Here is a 23322-nt window from a genome sequence, read left to right as displayed (position 1 = left end):
GACAAAAGCAAAGATACTATTGATCACTAAACGAAAATCATAAACAGTTTGATGACTCAGTCCTAATGAAAAGATTGAAGCTAGATTTTACAAGAAGCAAACAAATGGCACTCTTTATGTTCATGCACCAATAGCCAAAGATGTAAACATAATTTATGCGCACTCAATTGGAATTTCATGGAGTATGAGATGAAAGTAAGAATTTAAAGATCGGATTTATCTGTATAATTCATCTGACGATTCAATCGAGTTGAACTACAGTGGTTTTCAATCATTTCTGTTATGGTATGTCTAGACTTAAAACGAGAAACAATGTATAGCATTTATTCAAGTCATATCCATAATATTAGCGAATGATCAACTATATGATCCTTGAAGAAGAACATAACAGAACAAGAATCCACAACTAGAATACATAATAAGGATTTAGATTCACGTATTCTCGTTATAATATACAACAACCAAAATACACGCCATGCAATATTTTGTAGGGCAGATTGATTTATCAATCAAGCAAAAGATCGCATAATTCATTACATTGTTTAAGATTTCATTGATCATTTATAGAAGTACCTGACTGTCTGGGTCCTAGAACTCTTTGTGATGACTGGAAGGTGATCTTAGTTCATAGCATATTTCTGGGTCCAAGCTCTTGCTGTTTCCTCATATCGGTTTCTTTGGTTCTTGTAGATGTGGGCGATCTCAGGGACAAGGGGGTCGTCAGGGTTTGGGTCGGTAAGAAGGGAACAGATGGAGAGTAGGACCTTTGAGATGGTAAGGGCCGGGCTCCATTGCTCCTTGAGGATGTCAAGACAGATGCTCCCGTTGGAGTTGATGTTTGGGTGGTATACCTGAATGACAAACAACAAATTAGGGTCAAGTTTGAACACGTTACATATGAGATTCAGTTCAATCATGTGCCTCATAGAAGATATAGCGTAAAAGGTTAGATAACAAAATAAGATTAAAGATACTGGCTACAAGTAATTAGTGTCCGAAGTAGATAACGATAGATAGCCCAAATGAACGAAAACACTAGACTTTAAAGAACTTTGCTTCCGTAGTCGTAGAATCCTATAACCATTTAATATTTCTTTCCCATCTAATCCTTAACCAGCATAAAGACATGACCCCAATATTGAAAAGAAATATTCTCACAGCAAATTTCTACAGACTAGATATTTGGTTGGTTGCCCCAAATTGAAGGTACATTTGGTTCCACACATCTTTGAGGAAAGCCCTTCAACCTTCTACTTATAGAAGAACAATTCATACAAAAATTGATTACTGTGCACTCGATTTGGCTATTTGGCATTGTCAACCTATATCCTATACTGCCGACAAATTAATGGTAAACTAAAATGAGCTAAAGAAAGATACATCATTTACTAAGATCCAAAAGATGTCTCATAGAAGTATGACACACGACATCTACGTTTCTTTCATGTAGAACCTGTCTACACTAATCTATATTTATACTTTTAGATCCAAAGAGGGATGCAGGAAAGAATAACGTCACATATCTTCCACATCTTTTTGAATAACGAACCAGTCGACACTGATTTCAACCAATTCTGCATTCTGAACACACATCTAACAAGTGTAAGAAACTACTGTTCCAAAGACACAAAATCTACCTCAACTACATATGGTTTCAAGTAAAGAAAGAAAGGCTGAACATAGTACATACAGCTGATACTACACGTACATAGGTAAGCCTATTTATATAAAACCTATCTGTCAGATGAACAAAACCAAATTGAATAAAATGGAGGACAAGTAATATACTAATCAATCAAAGATATGCTCAGAAAGTAATTTTGCATCCATACATGATATTCACATAAATGAAGCTTCCAATAATGAAAGTACGACCAAGGCTCTTTACTTGTTAAGCTTTCACTTAAGAATCTAATACGGTACTCAATAGAACTGCAAGAATATCAACAAGCCTAGACAAACTAATTTCAAGTCGATTTCTCTATTTCTTCGTTGTTGTCTATGTCATATCATCACCAATCCTCGTCCACAAGTCTCTCCTCTCAAATATTTTCTCTCTTCTGTTTGTTTCTACTTTTGTATCTAAAATCTCTCTTTAACCTCTCCTAAGAAAAATAAAAAGAATTTGAATAGAAACGACAATTCATAATTGGAAACAAATCCAAACTATCGTTCCTTTGTTTTCCTGTACAACTATAACTTCATGTTAATAGTATATGTACTTGCCATTATCTCTTGAAATTAAGAAGAGTTCTCTCATTAGTACTCCTTTCTGTCTGTCTAGGCATTATGACCATGTAGTTATCCTAGTTTCTCTCCTTTTTCTTAATGGAAACAACTTCTGTTAAAACAATTTAATGAAGAATAAATTAAGATGCTTCTACAATTCTTGTTAAAATTTATATTGCGGGACCACATTTATTGCTCAAGTCAGATTCTCTCAAGTCTCAGGTACGACCCTGATTATATCTTCTAAGTTACACAAAAACGAATATACACCGATAAATGCATCAATTAAAGAGTTATTGCTTCGGATATATCAATAAAGTTCCAAATTAGTTGGACATGGTCTTGTCTCTCTTTAATTTAGGTATGGACCAAGCAAATCAGACTTTGTGTTAACTATCGAAAACACGACAGTGGTTAAGCAAAAAAATTGTGGTCATCATCTATCATTTTCTATGGTCTTGACTAAAATCCCTAAAAGCTGAGGTCCACTAATTATTGTGAAAATGTCAAGTTTCGTGCAATTTATGGATTAAAGATAAAGATATACTAGAGAGCATGAATATGATCGTCATTTTATACACTAGTAATTGACAAATATATAATAATTGATCAAGGAACCAGTTGAAGCACGACTTGTTATGAACACCAAAGACTTTTCTCTCCTCAGTAGTTATTACCTTAGTTTGGAAGTTGACTTTGGGTGGCTTGAAGGGATAATCTGGAGGGAAATGAATCATGACAAAGAAAACGCCTCCAGAGTACGGACTATCGGAAGGGCCCATGATAGTTGCTTGCCAGTGGAAGAGGTCCTCTCCAGCTGGTCCAGCACTACAAGACGTTGGAGGATCTCTCTGCAAATCCTGAAGCTCCTTCTGAATCCTTTTGCTAGCCATGAAACCTGAATCGAATAAAACTACAATTGTCACTTAACCATCGAAAATTGATCTTCTAAGTTCTAACAACACTGACCACCATATACATCAATAAGTAATAAATAACAGTAAGATCTACGGCCCAAAATCAATTCAAAATCTAAGAGCTTTATGAAATTTCAGTACTCCGAAAATCGCGAAAGAAATATACAAATCTACCAACTCAACCCATTACTTCATATAGGCTATAGCCTAAAGAATACGACATGAATCTCTATTTGGTGAACTACCCAAAGATCTACTATGATTCATATACTACAAATGATATTGAGACAGTTGAATCAAACCTAATCAAGATTCAATCTTTTCAGAAATCACAAATCAGAGGGAAATAAAAAATTAAACTACAAATTTCTTACCAAACAAAATTAATCAAAAGTCAACTTCAAGAAACTCTTAATAAAATTAAAAAGAAAAAGAGAAAAATTAGCTAAAAAGAGCGTAAACCTGAAGCTCTATCAAAGATCATAACAAGAACAGAGCTCTTCTAGTACTGAATATGAACAATTAAATCAACGCATAGAGCATTAAAAAGGGGTAGTAGAAAAAGGGAGATGAATCAACTTAAAAAAAAGGGGCTTTTTTGAATGCATGAAACCTACGCAACTTAGAAAAGTAGGTTAACAAAACAGAAACAGAAAGACTTTTTATACGAAAAGAAAGAACATAAGTACAAAAATGGAAAAAGCGTCAAAGAAGATAAGAGGGTGGAAGAATCTTACTTTTTAGCTAAAGGGATGAAGGAGAACGGATTGAGATTGATCTGGAACGAAGCTTTGAAAAGATTGGGTAATGGCGGATTTTGATGAGAGAGAGAGATCTCAAAGGCGACTACTACTACAAGTTAGAGAGAGAGAGAAGATAACGATCTCAGGACACAGGATTTTTACTGGCAGACCCGCGGCTCGAGTAAGTAAGCGCCAGCTGTCTGTCCAAACAATTGAATTATTTTTTTTTTGAATCAAACTTCATTAATAGACCAAAAGCCTAATGAGAATTACGTCATGAAGTTGAAAACCAAACGACACAACCAAAACAGACAAACAAGACAAGTTAAGCCCACTTGGGTTGTCTCTAGAGCTGCCTGATCTAACTGGTGGCTACTTTTCTGGTGCAGTCACCACTAACAATTTAATTAGTTGAAATAATGAAGTGAATGTCAAAGAGATGTTACTGAAAGGAAGCCGCTAAAAACATGGGAAAATTTGTTGTTTGCGCGGGATGAGATTGGCTAAGGTTATTCTCCTTTGATCCTAAACACGATCACCACTCGGGCACATATCGATCTGTCTGAAACTCAAAGCAAGGCTTCTGACTCAGATCAGTCCAAGAGGTTTCAGGCTTGTCTAGTCTGAACTTTTGTTTTGAGTTTCGGACTGGTTAGTCTGAAACTTTGCTTAAGGTCTCAGACTATCCTGTCTGAAACCTCTCGCCTCTCGAACTTGTCCGAGTCTGAGACCAGTCCGAGAATAAGGTTCTAGAGAGCATTTTTAATTGTGGTTTTGGATCAAAAATTTTTCTCTCTCTAATTCCTCATCAATGATCAAGGTTGGTTTGAAACCAAAGTTTTTCCCATGATAGTTTTACTCTCTTTCTCTAAAACAAGATTCTTTATCTCTCCAACTCTTCATTGTTGTTAGACGATGATGGATTTGAAAATCTGTTTCAATGACAAGGTGTTGATGATGATCCGAAGAAGGATAAGAGGAGAAGAAGAAAAAGAAGAAAATGAGGAGGAGGAAGAAGAAGAAGAAGAAAGACTGGACAGAGTGGTGCTAACAAGCACCCGACACAGATGAGGATTTTTGCTCGCAGCACCGCGGGTCATGTAAGGTAGTATCAGCTACATGTCCAACCAATTTAATAAGTTGAAGTGAATGGCAAAAAGTAGAAACTCTCAGAGCTCGCAATAGCGAGGAAAGCGAAACTAAGGCTATTGTTTCAAGCATACGTTGGGCGATTGATCATCAATATATGCACGCCATAATAGAAAGCGACAACCAATGTCTAATTCATCATCTTCAGGACCTCAGAAAAACTATTAATTGGTAATAAGTAAATCATACCCAACAGGTTAAAGATCTCATACCGTTACTCACCAACATTCAATTCTCTTACATCGTCAGAGCTCACAATAAACCAGCTGACAAACTCGCGTAATGGGCTCGAACAACTCAAAGCAAGAGATTTTGGAAATATATTCCCAAACTTATTCTAATATGTATTGTAATCTGTAACACCCCATGTATGTGGGGGGAGGGGGTGCCTTTAAAAATTACGAATGATTACTAAACCTACAAAACAAAAATCCTCTTGAAACTTTATAACCTAAAATCCTCCGCTTTCTTCCCCTCCATATTATTTTCCAGCAACAAAGAGAAAAAGCTAGAGAGAGAAAGTGAAGGAGAGGAACGGAAAAGAGAGAAAGCTAAGGGAAGAAGAAGCGTACTTTGTGTTTACTATTTGGATTTACAAGAACAAGTAGGTTTCTTCTTCTCTATGACTTTAATAACCTTTTTCATAGTAAAATCAAGGGATTAGATAGTATTCATGAAACCCAAACCTCCACATAATCCAAACTAGAGTTAGTGTTTATAACACAAACATTCTATATGTAACATTCGAATAAATAACTTATAAAATCAGTAGGTATGATCACTTGGGATCATAATTAGAGGTTTATTTATGGTAGAAAATAGCCTTGATGTTTAATATATTGAACCACCATAAATTTGATGATAGTTGCACCCAGGCTTATATTTACATGGTATATAACTATTTTTCGACAACTATATATATATTGAAAATAGTGATATAAATCAATTTTTTATTATGTCTAATGGGTATGACTTTCATAACTACACATCCCTCTCTTGTTAACGTGAGTAGTGTATAAATATACATAATTTGATGATTAAAATTCAGCAGTAACATGAAGATTATTCGATGATATTTTAATTACAGGAAGCATGATTTAGTTGACAATTCTTGATAAATCAATGAATTTATTATATGCTATTGTTGAACATGAAAGTAGAGTGCATGCTATGACGATTGATTTGTGTCTGTGTGTGATGCGGTGATGTGGTGAGAAGATGATGATTTTGGTGGTTGGTTCGACCCAGGCCCGGCCCTGAGCCCAAAGCAGGCAAAGCCTTGCTTTGGGCCCCCAAATTTAAGGGCCTCCTAAACGTTATTTTCCAACAAAAAAATGTTGGACTTAAGTTGTTGACACTAGATTTTAGAGGCCACCTATTAAAAGAATGGGCCACTTATTTCCAAAACACTTTACTTTTGAGGGGCCCACATTACTAAAAATAACATCAATAGCTTCATTTTTTTTTTTCTCTGTCCTAGATTAGGATCTCTCTCATTCTACATTAGAAATAGGGCTTTAAATTCATTCTCTCATCCCACATTAGAAATATGGCTTTAAATTCATTTCCATGTTTATTTACTTTCTTGCTTCTATTCGACATTTGCATTAGAATTAGGTTATTAAACAATTATTGGGGGTATCTAGTGAATCCACTGTGAAGTGAGATAGGAGGACAAGGTCGTGAGGTTTTGGAGATTTAGGGAAGATCAATTTAGCAAGAAATAATGTTCACCCATGATAAAGTTTGATCTAGTTAATTAAAGGTTAATGGATTATGGTATCACAAGTTGTTCTTTAAAATTGGACTTCAAAACACCATTAATTTATGTAAATCAAGAATTAACAAAGGGGTAGGGTTATGTTTGCTTTTAGGCTATTCATCACTTAACCGGGCTAATCCCTCGATATCCCGTTAATGAGTAGTCGTTTCATAGTTTCTTTTCTCTATTTAGTTGTTGATTGTTGCTCGTTTTGTTATCAATAGAGATTGTAAGTATGATAGAATGTTGGTCGTACCAAGAATTTAAATTTCTTGCTTTAAAAGATAAAAAAAACAGATTAAAGCTTACTTACAGATAGGGAGGACTTTAACCCCTACGGATAGATTGTTTACAAATTTTGTTAACTATATTTGTTACGGTTGCATCTAGAGAAAGAAGTTTCTTTAATTTGAAGTTGATCGATTCAATTTTATGTTCAACCTTTTCTTGTATACATAAATAAAACTATTTACGATACTTAATACTCCTTATAATTTAATAGTAACTACGATTTTTTAATCATAAATGTGATATTTTATTTGCAAGGATTAGGGCCACATTTTTTCTGTTCGCTTTGGGCCACCAAAATGTCAGGGCCGGCCCTGGACTTCGACCCTCTCTACCGAATGTTTGGTGCGATGACCGACGGGTACGCATGGTAAGACGTACTGAGGTATGACCTAGGTATGGAGCGTATGAGGTGGACGCTAACACAAGGATAGCTTTGTGGACCCCACTCTCATGCAACGTGGGTTATGGGAGGGTTCGGGTGATGGATCCGATCTCCCTGGATAGACACCAACTTACCGTAACACTTGTCTTTGTTTGTTACTCCCTCCGTCCCATATTCAATGACCTAATTTCTATTTTGAGTTGTCCCATTTTAGTGTCCCGTTTCTAAAAATAAAGAAATGAACTTTTCGCTATTTCCAACAATACCCATTACTATAAATTTAATGACAACATTATTTAAAAGTAAATTCAACTTTTTCATTGTAAATTACAAAAGTTAATGAGGTTACAATTGGAAAAACCATGTTATTTTTTAAAGTCAAACTCCAATTAATGATGTTCCCTTAAAAAGTTATGTTTTCAAAATAGGTCGTTCTTTTTCGGACTGAGGGAGTAATTTTTTACTTGCCTATGCCTCTTATTGTCACCATTACTTATATACATGGAGAAATCTAGTTGACTTGATAGATTTTGAGACAGTCTATTAAGCTTTTAGGGATTAGGAAATCTACTTGCTGGGGTTCTGACCCAACGTGTTATTTTTCAAGTCAAGAAAATCAGGAATTGCCACCTGCTTGAGTCGTAGTTAGCCCTTGGAGGAGTTTTCGTAGCGGTTCTATTTTGTTTTCTTAGGTAGTTATTTGGGGTTGCATCTCCTAAGTAATTATTTTTTTTATTTTTTTATTTTCGACTTACGTGTCGATGGTTTAGAGACTTCATTCCAGTTTTGTGAACTTAATAAAGTTTCTTTTAGATGATTTACTGTTTCTTATGAGCTTCGTATTTGATGTTATTTGTCTGTTTTGATGAATATATCGACTATGTTTACTATTCTGCGGAGAAATGCTTTAAGTTTAGATTTTCATAGCGGCCGACGTGGAAATCTGGACTTGGGGAGTTACATAACCGTACTCTTATCTATTAATAATAATTATCAGTAGACTTTCGACAAAAAAAAGTGAATGTCAAGAAATATTACAGAAAGGGAGCAGCTAAAAGCACCCGAAATTGCAGTTAGCACTCAAGGATGAGATTGACTAAGGTCAACCTCCTTTGACCCCAAACATCTATTGACAACTCAAAATTTAGAACCCCTTAGTGTTCTGCCAGTTGGTATATCAGAGGGACTTACGAATGATTCCCATTCGAGTAATCCGAGTAGGCTATATTTAGTAGCCCCTACTTACGAACGGTTCTTCATGGACTGTTAAAAAGAGATTTGTGTTCCTTGTTACATCTGAAAGAGGCAATTTTAAACACAATTTACCCTTCCAAGAAGACGCGCGACCACCGTGGAAAGTAATCACGTCACTTCAAAATGTCACACATGTATATTGATATCGATTAACCCTTGAATTATGCATAGAAATCATGAGAGAGTCTGCTCGAGAATGAGATTGATAATAGTGTCCCAATGTGATGATGGTGGAAAGTGGTTTTCCTAATATCTCCTAGAAAATTGATCACGTAAACTCTCTTTAATATCCTTCCTCAATCGATATTGATTTGAGATAGAGGTGACTTGCAAAAAATACACTAGGACGCTCAAGTCAATCAAGTGTTGTAGCTTTCAAGGAAGTATTTCTGTGAGAGTGTGAATCACCCCCCTATAAGGAAAACCTGATATGCTTATATAGGTTTGGAGGGCGGTGGCGAAACACCAGTTGAGATGATGCAATGTGAGGACACCAACTGGGTGAGAGCCACATGTTATGGTCGTTAGAAGATAATATTTGATTGAGTACGTATCTTTTGAGCTGATGTGTTTATATAGATTTTAAGGGCAATGGTGAAGTACTAGGTGAACTTTAAGGATTAATCACCACGCGCCAGAATCAGTCATCTCTATTTCCCCTCCATTTCATCACCTCTCTCTTTTAGGTCATCTCTCTCTTGCCACCTCATCATCTTCCATATAGGTTTGGAAGGCGCGAAACACCGGTTGAGGTGATGCAATGTGAGGACACCAACTGGGTGCTAGCCACATGTTATGATCGTTAGAAGATAATATTTGATTGAGTGCGTATTTCTGATGTGCTTCTATAGGTTTTAAGGGCAATGGTGAAGTACTAAGTGAACTTTAAGGATTAATCACCACGTGTCAGAGTCAGTCATCTCTATTTCTCTTCCATTTCATCACCTCTCTCTTCCAGGTGATCTCTCTCTTGTCACCTCATCATCTTCTCCGACGAAGGTCGCCAACCAACCACTTTTTCTAGTGACTTTCAAACCAAAAGAAAAACCACTATTTCTGGCGACTTTCAAAGAAATAAAAAATCATCTCTTCTACCTCTCTTTTTCTTATCCTTCTCTCTTCTTTTCCATCTCTCTTCTTCTTCCTCACTCTTCTTCTATTCTCTCTCTCCGACGAAGGGGAAGAACCCCTTCGCCGGAGAGAGCGAGTAGAGATAAGAAAAATAAAAGAGAGGAAGAAGAGAAAGTAGAAGAAATAAAAAAATTAGTTTGAAGGTCGTCGGAAAAATTGATCAACGACCTTCATTGGAGATGATGATGAAGTGGCGAGAGACGACGTGGAACAGTAGAATAGAGAGGTGGTGAATTGGAGGAGAGAGAGAGAGAGATGAGGTGACCTTAGTTTGTTTTGAAGTTTTTTTAGGAATTAGTTCCTCTTTGGTTCCTAAAGGTATTTCCGGAAGGACTTCAAGACTTTTTGACCCTTAGGGGCCAAAATAAACTGCGAGACACTTATGGAGACCAAAACGGCAAGTTAGTCTCAAATTGGGGGCTACAACAGAATGCCCACCAAGCCAGAGAAAGAAGGTCCTCAAGCCTGGCTAAACAAGCCCTGTCTGATGGGGCCTGGCCTAAGTCTGTGTAAAGCTGCACGCAAGCCCTCAAGCTAGACAAGTACAAGTCTTAGGGGTAAAGTGAGAAGTGACTCAATGCTTGAAAATGTTCCTTGAAACTTGGGATAAAAATAGCTTAAGACTTTTCTTTTTAAATAGCTAGAGTTAGTGTTGGTGATGAAGTGCCTCAATGGCTCAATGTTAAAAGTGGGAAAAGTCCATTCTAAGAAGCCTGCGGAATGAAGAATAAAGTACACATAAATGAAGGCATCACAATGTTTTACATATCTCAGACCTCAAAACCCTAGGTTGCATCAATTACTGAAACAAAAGAGATCTTTTTTTAGTGTCTTGAAGCTTGCAGCTATTTGAAGTTCTAAATTACCTAGGCTAATCATCTGAAGAAACCCACAAGCCGAAAATACTGTGATGAACAGATATTTAGATCAAGAAGGTTTATACTTCCCATTTTCATCCAAAACTTCTCTTAACGAAGATAGAGTCAGATATGTATATATCCAGTGCAGAACTGCAGATAAGTGTCTAAAATGCTTGGTCGCGTAGTCTGAAGTCATGGATTTAATACCATCACTGCAGAATCATATAAATCATTAATCGGTTGCTTTGTATCCACCCACAACTGCATTGCTTATCTAAACAAGAGAGAAAAAAGGGTATTAAAAACCGAACCATCTAGAACTGAAATTTATCATTCACCAAGTATTATTCTGCATTTACAACAAGAAGACGTCTGATTCGACTTGAGGTGTTCTCGTCCCCAGTCAGATTCCAGATTGTTTGTTTCTCAGTTCAATTTCTAAGTAGATGGATCTTACTTGTTTGCTATTTGATTTATAGCTATTTTTTACCCATTCCAATCAGACTTCATTTGAAGTCTAGACTGAGGTATAGAAATCCAACTTGGTTGAAGTTATGACTTATGAGTCAAATTCACATACATCAAGCTCAGATTGTCAAATTCGGCTAAGTTAAATTCGAGACGGAAAAATAAGAACTCTGAGTTTTTGAAAGAACCTGTTGATCTATCATGGAATTTATTGTGGTTGTGAACCATCTGATGGCTTCGACATCTCCTCCCGGTACTTCTCCTTGTCTCTCAAACTTTTATCTCTGTAAACCTGCAACTTAGAATTGCAAATGTGAGAAGAGAGTCCTAACCTAGTACTTCGATGACTTAAAGAGTATTTCCCCATTGGTAACTCCATCTGACTCTGAACATCACAAAAGCCAGACATCAAATACCTGTTTTTCAGCCTCTGACAGTTGACTCCACATATTCCCCATCTTTGTGCTGATGGTCTTTTCTTGCCCGTCATCATGCGAAGACTTCAAGCTCGCATAATTCTCAGAAAAGAAGAAATTATAACCACTCCTGTTTGGGTTTGGACGAGATGGGTCACTATCTGCACGTCTGGATCTTTTACGGTTCCGTCGACGAGGTAGGAGTGTATCATTAGTATTATTGGCGGAAACATGTGAATCGTGTGGAACATGGTATAGAACACCTTTAAGCTTCTCCGAACCAAATGTCACAGTAACAAGATATCCGTAATCAAATTTACCATCAATTGTTCCACTCACCCGACTGCCTGAACATATCTGGGAATTTGCTGTATAGATAGAAAGCAAAACCCGTATAAGATCACCCAGCTTCCAAACAGAAGCTTTGTGTAGAAAATGCAGTAGATCTCACTATAATAAATACACAAATGATTTGAATGTTAAACCCATTGAGGGTCCCTTAGCAAGCTTGGTCGGCTACTATAACAAGCTGTTATTTTCCTTTAGTTATTTTGCCGATTTATCTATAATTACTCGTTGCTTAAGGATACAAATTATTTGTTCGTTATTATATAACTTTTCCTTATTTCATTCGCCAAAGGAAATCGAAACTCTGAAAGAGCGGTTCAATTTTTGTCCAATAAATGGGCCTCAAGATCACACTCTTTCTTAGTTATTATTGAATATATTTTTGTTTTTGTTTAACTCAAGAGCCAAAATAAAACTTATGTAGGTAATGTTTTTTTTTTTTTATAATTTATAATGAGTAAACCTGCATTGAAGCTTCTGCCAACATGTTTAACTCAAGAGCCAAAAAATTAAACAACTTTCTAAGGGTGCAAGGCGACAAATATTTATGATGAATTGTACAAAAGGAGCCATAGAACTTCTCAAATACAAACCAAATGGACATGATAAATGGAAATATAACCGAAGAATATCTTACATTGAGAGAATCATTACAAGAATCCAGTTCGTTTTACGACATTAAACTGAAGAAAAGTTCACGTTTTAGGTGTAGTCACCAATCTTCTTATGTTCAGGGACAAAGCAATGGAATAACACTTGTTTTTGACAGTAAGAATTATGATGACTAACGGTTCCTAATTAGTGGCTCAATTTTTACCACCCTAAGAGCACTTTTATTCTAGTTCATGACAAATTTATATAGTTCATGACAAATTTAGCAGATATAAAAATAGTCTCCGATAGAAGAGCTATTTAATTAAATATTTTAGATGAACGTTAAGAAATTTAGGAAAATGTCTTTGATCTGACCTGGGATATCACTCGTATTTGTGCCATTTTCAGGATTTGTTGCACATTGAGTCTGTAAGCTTGATGATGCACCGACGGGACTGTTTCCAACGTCTGCAAAATAATGAACAAATTTATATTAAACCCAAAATCTTCAAATGCATTTTTCTTTTCTTTATTTTCCTCAGCAGCTAAAGACGTATATGGTAGACGGAAAGGATATAACGGCTACAAATATAAATATTAATGAAACTGAACACTGTAATGCAACTGAGTTTTCTTTTGTATTTATCATCCGTTAAAAGGGCCCGACCCTTTGAGTTAATAGCTAGTACCTCAGGACTTGGCTCGAGCTCGGGTGGGCCAAAGCTCAGCCACTTCTGATCACAAGAGCCAAGTTCCTCTTTCTTTTTCTCTTCTTATGTATCCAACAATATATTCTTCTTGTTCGATAATGGTCAAGGTTGAGCGTTATTAAAGATCATTGGAGCTGAACTGTTCTTTTTTTATCTTTGTGTGTTAAAATTTTCCATTGTAATCGTAAAGCATTTAGCTTGTCTAAAGGAAAAAAAATATACGAATGTATATTTTTATAAGAAAATAAGGCATGGACGAGTGACTCAGACGGCTCAGGACTCGACTTAGGCAGAGTCAGGTCCCAAGTCCCGAGACCAACTACCTCGCATAATCAAAATGCATTTAGCTAATAGTAAACGAGTATAAGACATACAAGTCAACGAGAATGGCTTGTTTTCTCTGCGAAAGTAGACTTGCTCATAGTGATGAAGTAAAGACATATAGTACTTCCGCAGAACAAAGGATGCATTGGTAATTGTCACCGGGAAATTGAAAACAGCAATTATTTCCTTCCATTGGCGGTTCTGGATGACCTGAAAAATCAGTGTATAAGAACAGAGAAACGTAATCAATGCAAACTCAATCGTATCCAATTACAGGTATTGTACACAAACTAAGATTAATCTGAATGTGCATTTCCACAAAAAGAGCGGAAAAGAGAAAAACTGAGAGCATATAACTAAGAGAATCAGAAAGAAATTTGACACCTTTGCAAGACCACCACGAGATGTGACCTGCACAAAAAGCTGGTATAGATCGAGAGCCTTTCCTCCTATTGTAGGTACACTATTACAAAAAGAAAATACAAAAACCATGAACGAAATAAGAAGAGTAGAAGTCTTATTGATAACATAGTTCATACAGATTGAGTAACTTCAGTATATACCTATGCAGATTATTTATGTTGTCACAAAACATTGCGAAAGAAATAAACAATGAAACGATACGAAAAATTACCCTAGATAAGTAAAAGTAAGGTCACTGAACGTATCATGCAAGAAAAACTTGAGGAACTGAGAAAAGCAAAGCAAAATTGGAAAAACAAAAATTTAATCCTAGATGACAACTTCGACAAAGTGTGCAATGAAGAAAAATCTAATAGGGTTTTTTCTCCAAGAAAGTTCACAAACAAAAAAAACATCCTTTTGATACGCAAAAACGAATATAATGTATCACAGAAACGCCCAGAACAATACAAGGAAGAAAATTAAATTCATAAACCTTTAGTTGACGATTAAACAAGAATAGAGAAGACATAAAAGGGACAACAAAATGAAGGAGCAACATAGAAGTTATTACCTTCCTCTCCACCAAGAAAAATTAATTTTCACAGAATAAGGGTTCTAAAGTTGGGAGTCTAAAATTTGATGCCCTAAGATAACTAGTAAATATCTTCTTGAAACAAAAGAAAAATGTCCCTTGACAGAATACAAGGTTTTAAATACAGTTCAAACATTAATCAGGTATGTTACAGAAAACCTAGATTCTTTTTATAAGGCGAAAACGATACAACTGAGGGTATTTGTTAACAAAGCCTCCTTTCAGAATGGAACCTACCCCAATACCTTATATTCTGTAACATTAGATTCACCTCAAGATAAAGCCCTAAATTCACATGCAAAACCCCCATCTTCTTCTTTTCCTTTTTTTAGCAAAAGATGAACTCATGTCTTAAAAAGACCAACAAAAAAAACCCTCTTCAAAGAGAGAAAATTTACAACACTAGATAATCCAATAAACAAAAAGGCAATTAAACAGATCAAGAAACAAATAATAAACCTCAGTTGAACACAAATCTACAAACCAACAACCTATCTCAATATAAAATTAACACAAAAACCCTAAAAAGAGAATTTGAAAATAAAGAAACTAGTTAATCAACAAGAGGCTAACCAAATAGACACCCAAACGAGCAAAAAGATTTGATTTTTATATATGTCTAACAAACACAGAGCTCACCATTGATCAAAAGAAGAAAAACCCACAAATTTAAAACACAACCCATTAATCAAAAAGTGATAAAAATACAAACCCACATACGTAATCTTAGTTCCAAGGGATCCATGGAGATTCTTCAAAGTTTTATGAAAAAGATCAGCATCTTGAGTAACTTGTTCATATGTTGCCTCAGGGGCAATATAAGATTCATTAAGACCTAAATCTCTTTGTGATTTTGGTTTTGTGTCAGAGTATAATGGTGTTGATGAAATAACTGTTGAAGCAACAGAACTAGTAGAAGTAATAGTAGGTGTTTTGGAAGTAGTGGTTGGGTTCATGGAGGGATGGGTAGGCATTTTTAGTCAAAGTTTCAAAAGATAATAAGAGAGATGATAAAGAGAGGTTGGGGAAAAATTAAGATTGATTGATTTTTTTTGAAAACAAAAGGAATCTATTAATGATAGATTTGTAGAGGTATACAAATTTAGAGAGTAGAAAGCTAAAATATTTGGGTAATAATAAAGATGTTACAAACCAGATTGTTTTGATTTCTCAAGGTGAGAGTGGAGAAGGTAAGAAATAAAACAAATATTTAACTTGGGGTAAGCGTAAAGCAAGATTATTTGATATATAATTCTTTTGGTTACTTGGATTTTTCTTTATTAAGAGAGATAATGTAAAGTTGTTAAGGCATTTTAGGGTTTTTTGACCACTTTTTTTGGTTGACTGCATAAGCAATTTGAAGTATTGGAAAGAAATTAGGGTTAATTTTTGTTTACCCACGCGTAGTGACCAACTCACTATTCTGGCCCTTCAGATTATTTCGAGTATCTTTTAGCCCCAAAACTAACTTAAAAGTTAACTTGGTTTTTTCCTAATCTACCTTAAACCGTTGTTCTTATTTATAATGCTCCTCTCCGTCTTTCTTTTCTTATTCTTATTCTCTCCTCCAATAAATACTTCCATTTACAAAGGTCTTCACCTAAAAATACTTTAGTGTCTGGCATTCAAAGTAAAACTCTCTTCTCCGACCGTTTGAAACGAAGGGAGCTTCTTATTTTGATTTTAATTGTATGTGTAGCATTTTTCCACCAAATACCTATTGATGATGTCCGGAAGTTGTTTCAATGGAAATTGTCCTTGTTATCTTCGATTCAACTATCCTCCTTGTCGTTGATGATTGGATCGGACAGGGGTACCTGCAAACACAAAGTCAGTTTAGTGTTGCAGGTTGAAAGCTAATGAGAAATTAAAGGTTAAGGGTCATATCCAATTTTAGGACAAACCTGTCTTGTCTATATATGTGTTGGTTGTGTAAAATCACTTGGTTTAACGAAGGCAACATGGCAGGGTCGTTAATTAAATCTTTCTAATCACAGTCTTATGATCATAGCTTTTTGCTATGTCAACAAATAATTGGCGTTATCCGACCTTCCAATAACTGGCACTTCTTTATGCATAGAAAAGCTCAAGGTGTCGAACTTACTTCTGCAGACCTTTTGTTATAGGGCCTAGGTTGAAGAGCTAACTGAGATCCACTCTTCTAGTGACCTTTAAGTCGTGGCAGAGTTTAAGGTCCCAAGGAAACTCCTGTCGATTTCTCGTTTTAAGGCTCAGGTGGCAAAGCTTTTTTGGGACCATCCCTTTACAACTTCTATCAAAGTTTTTTTCATGCGTACTCACGGTTCCGTTAAGTGTCGCACAAGTAAGTCGGTTGACTTCTTGACTGGTCAAAGCTGACAATATTTGGCTCGACACGAGTCCCCCAACTCCTTAGCCAAATTCAAAGATGTTAGGGAGTAGAAGAACTCAATACTTCTCTACATGTCATGATTAGTCATATGCAAAATTCACATTATAAATGTTTTTCAAAAGAGGTCAGCCATACCTTTGGCAGATTATGTGTCATTGCTATGTTGATCTGTTTTTTATTCTCCTACACAACAGAGCATTCATGGTCGCTTGCAGGTTGAGCATTTGTGATTAGTTTCCTTGACTACCAATGGTTTTTCTTTTGGCATCATCTCGTTGTTATCATCTCAAAGGGGGGGGGGGGTCTGAACATCTATTTGCTCCCTTGGAACAAACTTCTTTGTTGGCACACCGATACCTTGACCTCTGCTCTACCTGATAGTTCACGCAGTGCTTTTTTGCAAAACATGTCTACAATTGGTCTTATGCAACATATATTTCACTAGACTCAGGCTTTCACTATAGGAATCGTTGCCCTATAAATACACCAAAATGTTTTTTCTTCGTTCTCATGGCAATAATCATTTGCCTTTTCTCAAAATTTTCGAATTCTTCTGGTTTTCTCCTTTTCACACATCTCATGGACTTTGATCTCCATCCACGACGTTTGATGGAATTGACCTTTCCGATTATCATGGGATGGGTATGCGCAACAACTTACTGAACTACTGAAGAAATATATGCTAATTTTGAGAACCACTGGAGGAACTATGCCAACCTAGCTCGCCTCTCCACTAATGCCATCTGTGTCGAAGACTCCCCATCTCTCAATGTTGGTTGTAGTGGAAGAGCTTAATTTGGACGGGGATATACCCCATGACACAGATTTACCAACGTATGTAGAGCCATAAGTTGTCTCTTTAAATCTCCAAAAGCTCGTCCCGCATCCTCTATCCATTCAAATCTACGTAACTCCCTCAGGATCTTAAAAAATGGCAGCGCGTTGTCCCCCATTTCCCTTAATCAAGACAAAGAAGCAAGTTTACTGGTAAGTGTCTGTAAATCTCTCTTCGTCATTAGGCTTGGAAGTTTACTGGTAAGTGTCTGTAAATCTCTCTTCGTCATTAGGCTTGGAATTTCCCGCGGATAATGATCTTCGAAAGGTTGGACCTGATGCCTTTGCGGTTGACCATAAAGCCTAAGAACTTGATATACGTTACTCGAAAAGCGCATTTCTCCAGATTCAGTTGCATGTTATAAGATTAAATTTTATCAACGTCATTGTCAAATTAAAGATGAGCTCTGCCCTGATCGTTCTCTTAAAGTTCATGTTGTCCATATATAATTATACTGTTTTCCAGATCTATTATCGAAAGATTTCATTGACCAACCTCTGGTAGGTTGCACTGACGTTTTTGTAGTTGAACGTCATCTACTGGTAACAATATAGTCCTCTGTCCATTCTAAAGGTTGTGTGCTCTTGGTCTTTGGGTTGAATGGTTTTTAGGCGTGAGGGATATATTCCCTCGGTCCGAAGGAATGGTATCCTTCTAAGGGATGTCCTTCGATAAAGATGATAATGCGTACGATTTGGCGAATAGGATCATAATGACCATATTTGGAAGATCATTAGTCCGGTCGAATTAGGGGTCGTAATGCTTAGCTAGAAGCCAACTACGATTGTCGGATAACTTCAGTAATCCGCGGCTAACATAAATCGGATCCTACAAGCATAAGAGTGATGGTTTGAACGGAGAGATATTGACTAGATATAAAGTGGCAAATAAGTGAATTGGATCCATTATTTGAGGCCAAAAGGAGTTCGGAAAAGTCCGGACAAGTGTACATAACTCCGGTTAAAAAGGGAGCCCGGGGATGCCCATAAAGGGGCCGGCCATGTGATGGCCGACCTTAGGAAGGGGCCAGCCATCACATGGCCAGTTAGACCCCTTGTGTTGGTCGGCCATAAAGCCCATAGAGGCTTATATTGGCCGGCCACACATAAACCCTTTTAGGGTTTCATATGGGACACAAAAAGATATGTCTTGAAGGAGATATTTTAGGAATCCTAGTTTGGGTCAAATACCTTCTCTATGGTTTCTATAAATAAACCTCCTTAAGACATAATTATGGACGAAAATCAAGAGACAATTCAAGAGAGCTTTTAGAGAGAAAAGCCAAAAGAGAAAAGGAGTTTTCTCGATTATCTAGTCAAGAAGAAGGTGTTCTTCATCTCAACCTTCAAAAGAGTTCTAGCTAACTCGAAGGAGGGAGTTCAAGTCATACACTCGATGTCTCGAGTAGAGGAACTACAATTGGAGTTCTTGATCTTCAGAATCTTGTCAGAATTTTGTTTGTGGGAAAGCGATTAAAGGTAATTATCTTTCCATATCTAGTTCATTGATTAGTTCATGTATAATTAGATCGTGGGAGTCTAGTGTTGACATTAGATGTTTGAGATTCCGCAATAAACACTTGAAAAGGTGTGTTAGACACATACGTAACCCCACAGTGGCATCACGAGCCGGTTACATGAAACTATCTTTGACTAGACGAATAAGATTCGAGCTTGAATGACTAGAAAACACCATTGTTTAAATAAAGATTTGGACATGAAAATCAGGGTTTTTGATGTAGATTCAATAGCCTAATACACTAAAACTTTAGTTTTTTTTAAAAAGGTTTTCGAAAACTAGTTTTAGGGTTTTGAAATTTAGCAAAAAAGGGTCAAAACCCACTGTTTTGATAATGAAAATCATCAAAAACAGTGAAAAACAGCAGCTGAACCATGAAGGAACAACAGAAAAATCGAGGGACAACAAGAAAATAGGAGGAAGATGAAGTCAGTCCCGGGCCAGACTGGCTTGGACGCGTCCTTGGACGCGTCTGGCCAGTCGCGTGCACCAGGACGCGTCCCAGTCTGTCTCGGACTGGGACTCCGAGATTGTCTCGGACGCATCCCAGTCCGACACGGATTGGGATATCCGAGGATATCTCGGAAAGGTCGCGTCTTTTAGACTCGACCTGCGATATCTTCTGACGCGTCTCGGATTAGACCGAGACGCAATTTTCTTGGCCGACTCCAGATGCGTCTAGAAGACGCGTCTGGATAAGTCCTAGGCCGTCTCCGAGTAGGAGTTCGAGACGGGCCGGGACGCGTACTAGGGACACGTCCGACGCATCCCTAGCATCTCGGATGCGATCCGAGATGCTACGAACTCGGACAGACGCGTCTGTGACTAAAGAACGCGTCTGTGGTCCATGGGACGCGTCTGGCCTAGGTCCAGGACGCGTCCACCCGAGGGACACGACACGGCTCGGAACGTGCCGAGCTGGGTCCGGACCTTGACTTTGACCGTTTATAGGTTCATCCTTGACTTAGAACTCACATTAGATATAGGAATGTCACAATTTCCCACAATTACCTATACGAGACATATCGAACCTAGAAACGAATCTAGGATACATACTTTATCTTATATGATTGTCATATTTCTGGATGTTTGTATATTTTATGTGATTGCGTTGCTTAGTATACCTTTAGTTAGGTAAACGTTTCTTGTTCCTAAGCACAAGTGAAAGTGCCCGAATAATACTTAGAGTATAGGGTCTTAAGTAGCCATTGACGAATCGAATGATGAAATCATGATTCGAGTGGGAGTATTCAATGGTGGTTCAAGGATAAGAATCCGTACGAACCGTAGGCAAACAAGAAATAACCTAAAAGATGAGATATTTTCGGGGTAATACTAAAATATGTAAGAAATCTTTACGCAAACCCACATAAACTTTACGTAATAAATCATAATTGGTTATGTCAGAGTTCACAGTAACGCAACTTGATAAATTACGTAAAAAGTCCCAAGAAGAATTTTGAGTAAATGCCTACCCAGATTAAAACACCTGTTGTCCCTTGTTCATCGGTGGTGGGTCGGCCTCCGTAGAGTGCCATCTTTTACCTCGGGACAATAGGGGTAGATCTATAGCAGAGATCTACATGTCTAAATGGTTATTCTCAACGAGTCAGCAAAAGGGTTTTGGATTTCGAGGCAAAAGGACAATTTGACACACAAGTGTGAAATTTGTCAACCAAGAATCATAGAAGTATGATCAGTAAGGAGTTACTCACCCAGGACGATGGATTAAGGGCAGTGCCTTAGTACGTTTAATTCCGGAGGAATGGGATCTTGGAATTATATTATTCTTAGGGGACAAAAATATAGAATAATATAGGCATACAGGAATTATGCTAGGATAACAAGTTTAAATCACTTCGCGTTTCTTACATGTAGTTTAATTATGACAACCAAAGAATCCTTCAACATCCGTTGGCTACTAGAGAAAGAAAAACTGAACGGAGGTAACTTCATTGTATGGGAAAAGAATCTGGAACTCGCTCTCAGATCCGAAAACAAGGCAAGCATTCTAGACACACCACTTCCGATAATCACTGAAGATTCGGCTGATGAGGAGATAGATTCGGAAAGAAGTCTCCGAAAGAAGGCTGAACCCGTAACATGCCTTATGTTAGCAACCATGGAACCTAATCTTCAGGATAAGTTCATTCACATGGACGCTTATACCATGATTCGACAACTTACAAATTTGTTCCAAAAGAAGTCGAGGATGGAAAGGTATGAGATTTCAAAGGCAATATTGGATATGCGCCTTGAGAAGGGAAAGCCTGTAGGGCCACATGTTTTTAAAATCATTAGTCATTTTGAGAAACTAGCTCGACTTGGAGTCGACCATGGCCGAGATTTTGCCACAGATATTATCCTGCATTCACTCCATAATGGGTTCAGTCAGTTTAGAATGTACTACAACATGAATGGATGGGATAAATCTCTAGAAGAACTACACGCTATGCTCCAGACAGCCGAAGAGAATATCGCAGTGGTGGAACCTAAGAAAGAAATTCCGATGGTTAAAAAGGAAAAGGGCTTTAAAAAGGAAGGAAAGCAGAGATTCAAGAAGAAGAAGATGGGCAAATGGAAAGGCAAACAACTTGCCAAAAACAGAAGTGCCCAATCTGATTCCAACTGTTTCTACTGCAATGGCATAGGCCATTGGAAGAGAAACTGTCCCAAATTCCTGGAAGACAAAAAGAACGGAAAGGTGGTTTCCGGTCAAGATAAAATATATTAAAAGTTGATTCAATTAAATACAATTCCACAAAAGGTATAGGATACCTGAAATTATTCTTTTCATTATGAATGACAAGAACAAGTGGAAGCTGAGTATTTAATGAGTAAGGAGATGAACCTGTCAAAAGCTAAAAGGAGCAATAGTTGCTGCATAAAGCTAGAGAAGGATCATGGACTCCACAGGGATAACTCTAAATTAGTTTTAGTTTTCCTTTTTCGAACATTGACTCTGTAATGAGATTATGGAGATAAATAAAATATTCAGTATTTTATGATGTTCTTAAAAGATGGCTACTCAACTTTTAAAGAATTATACCAAAGAATCCAATTTAGTTATTATAATCTAGTCAAACAAATTTGAAAGAACATGGATGAAGCTAAAATTTGAGTGATCTCGTATCCCTCAACGATAGTTAATCATGGTTCAAACAAATGTACTTGACAAGATCTCAAGAGTCAATTACTCACTAAAAGCTTATGTTAGACATAAGAAAGCGATTAATGTGACTGGAATATACTAAATACTAGATTTAAGGAAGTTTTGGAGACTAAACCTGAATCAAGAAAGGATCAAATCTGACTAAAAGATTAAGGTAAGATCATAAGTCTAAAAGTCTTCCGAAAGCAAAAGTCTAAATGCACAAAAGCCATACCACTAAGACCTAGAAAGCTATAGTGAATAAAAGGATTCCATACGAATATGGATTTTAGAAGAGTTTTAAAATGATCTTTTAGACGTAGATATTCTTCAAGCGAAGCATAACGGGGGTTTTCCACAAATCATCAAAACACAATTAGATTGTTGCTCTCGATGGTGTCTGTGTCGCCCCGTGTCCCAAAATAGACACGACCACGCCCCGGCAATTCACAGACGAGACAGAAATCCGACAGAGTCTCCTCTGTAAATCGAACCGGTCGCACCTGTAAAACCTGTTATGCAAACCATACATTCGCATACACAAAGAAATAAACTATCGAGCGGAAGCTAAACAAACTCAACTCAGTTTCAGATCGAAACCTGAACCACAAACATACAAACGCCTCATACAACACCGATACAACTTATAAACAACTCTAAGTTTTACGTATATACATATTAGAGTTTGACTTCTGCGATAAATACATAACTTGAAAATAACGAAAAACCATATAAAACGACATAACTCCACAAGCCTCATCAGACAAGATCATCGGCTGGAATACACCCTCCGCCTCGAGGCTACGACGAAGCACCTGCACACTAACAACTGGTAGGGGTCAGAATACTCACCGACACGAGTTATTCTGGTA

At 37.1% G+C, this 23322-nt stretch overlaps 2 protein-coding genes across 6 annotated transcripts; both read right to left on the bottom strand.

Annotated features, from left to right (window-relative positions):
* Nucleotides 1–322: 322 nt before the first annotated feature.
* On the bottom strand, nucleotides 323–4124 carry LOC147549282 (ubiquitin-conjugating enzyme E2 5A-like). 3 transcript variants are annotated; one of them, XM_086670171.1, is made up of 3 exons: nucleotides 3884–4124; nucleotides 2907–3142; nucleotides 323–851 (listed from the first exon to the last, which is right to left on the bottom strand). In XM_086670171.1, exons 2-3 carry the CDS (start codon nucleotides 3120–3122, stop codon nucleotides 621–623), a joined length of 447 nt encoding a protein of 148 aa, XP_086526297.1. In that variant the 5' UTR covers nucleotides 3123–3142; nucleotides 3884–4124; the 3' UTR covers nucleotides 323–620. The 3 variants fall into 3 exon arrangements, with proteins under 3 accessions (XP_086526297.1, XP_086526296.1, XP_086526295.1); XM_086670170.1 differs by having other exon boundaries at nucleotides 2907–3127; nucleotides 3884–4095; XM_086670169.1 differs by lacking the exon at nucleotides 3884–4124 and adding an exon at nucleotides 3609–3856 and having other exon boundaries at nucleotides 2907–3127.
* Nucleotides 4125–10579: 6455 nt separating this feature from the next.
* Nucleotides 10580–15906, bottom strand: LOC147549281 (high mobility group B protein 10-like). 3 transcript variants are annotated; one of them, XM_086670165.1, is made up of 7 exons: nucleotides 15296–15906; nucleotides 13963–14041; nucleotides 13629–13788; nucleotides 12920–13012; nucleotides 11603–11970; nucleotides 11375–11478; nucleotides 10580–10992 (listed from the first exon to the last, which is right to left on the bottom strand). In XM_086670165.1, the coding sequence occupies exons 1-6, from the start codon at nucleotides 15547–15549 to the stop codon at nucleotides 11395–11397; spliced, it is 1038 nt and encodes a 345-aa protein (XP_086526291.1). In that variant the 5' UTR covers nucleotides 15550–15906; the 3' UTR covers nucleotides 10580–10992; nucleotides 11375–11394. The 3 variants fall into 3 exon arrangements, with proteins under 3 accessions (XP_086526291.1, XP_086526293.1, XP_086526292.1); XM_086670167.1 differs by having other exon boundaries at nucleotides 15292–15557; XM_086670166.1 differs by having other exon boundaries at nucleotides 10754–10930; nucleotides 15296–15797.
* Nucleotides 15907–23322: the final 7416 nt, after the last annotated feature.

Source organism: Eschscholzia californica, unplaced genomic scaffold (assembly GCF_041429995.1).
Source record: "Eschscholzia californica isolate CP2 unplaced genomic scaffold, dmEscCali1.0.p SCAF_3, whole genome shotgun sequence".
Taxonomy (NCBI): Eukaryota; Viridiplantae; Streptophyta; class Magnoliopsida; order Ranunculales; family Papaveraceae; genus Eschscholzia; species Eschscholzia californica.
Note: the sequence above shows the minus strand (reverse complement) of the source record. Positions and strands in the feature narration are given on the sequence as shown.

Excerpts from the sequence above, each read along its gene's own strand:
- LOC147549282 (XM_086670169.1), bottom strand. The coding sequence starts at position 3,630 with ATGATCTTTGATAGAGCTTCAG. Across the intron at positions 3,128-3,608 it reads GATCTTTGATAGAGCTTCAG|GTTTCATGGCTAGCAAAAGG; the intron begins GTTTACGCTCTT and ends TATTCGATTCAG. Across the intron at positions 852-2,906 it reads AAGTCAACTTCCAAACTAAG|GTATACCACCCAAACATCAA; the intron begins GTAATAACTACT and ends TTTGTCATTCAG.
- LOC147549281 (XM_086670165.1), bottom strand. The coding sequence starts at position 15,549 with ATGCCTACCCATCCCTCCATGAACCCAACCACTACTTCCAAAACACCT. Across the intron at positions 13,789-13,962 it reads CTCGTGGTGGTCTTGCAAAG|GTCATCCAGAACCGCCAATG; the intron begins GTGTCAAATTTC and ends CTGATTTTTCAG. Across the intron at positions 11,479-11,602 it reads TGTCAGAGGCTGAAAAACAG|GTTTACAGAGATAAAAGTTT; the intron begins GTATTTGATGTC and ends TCTAAGTTGCAG.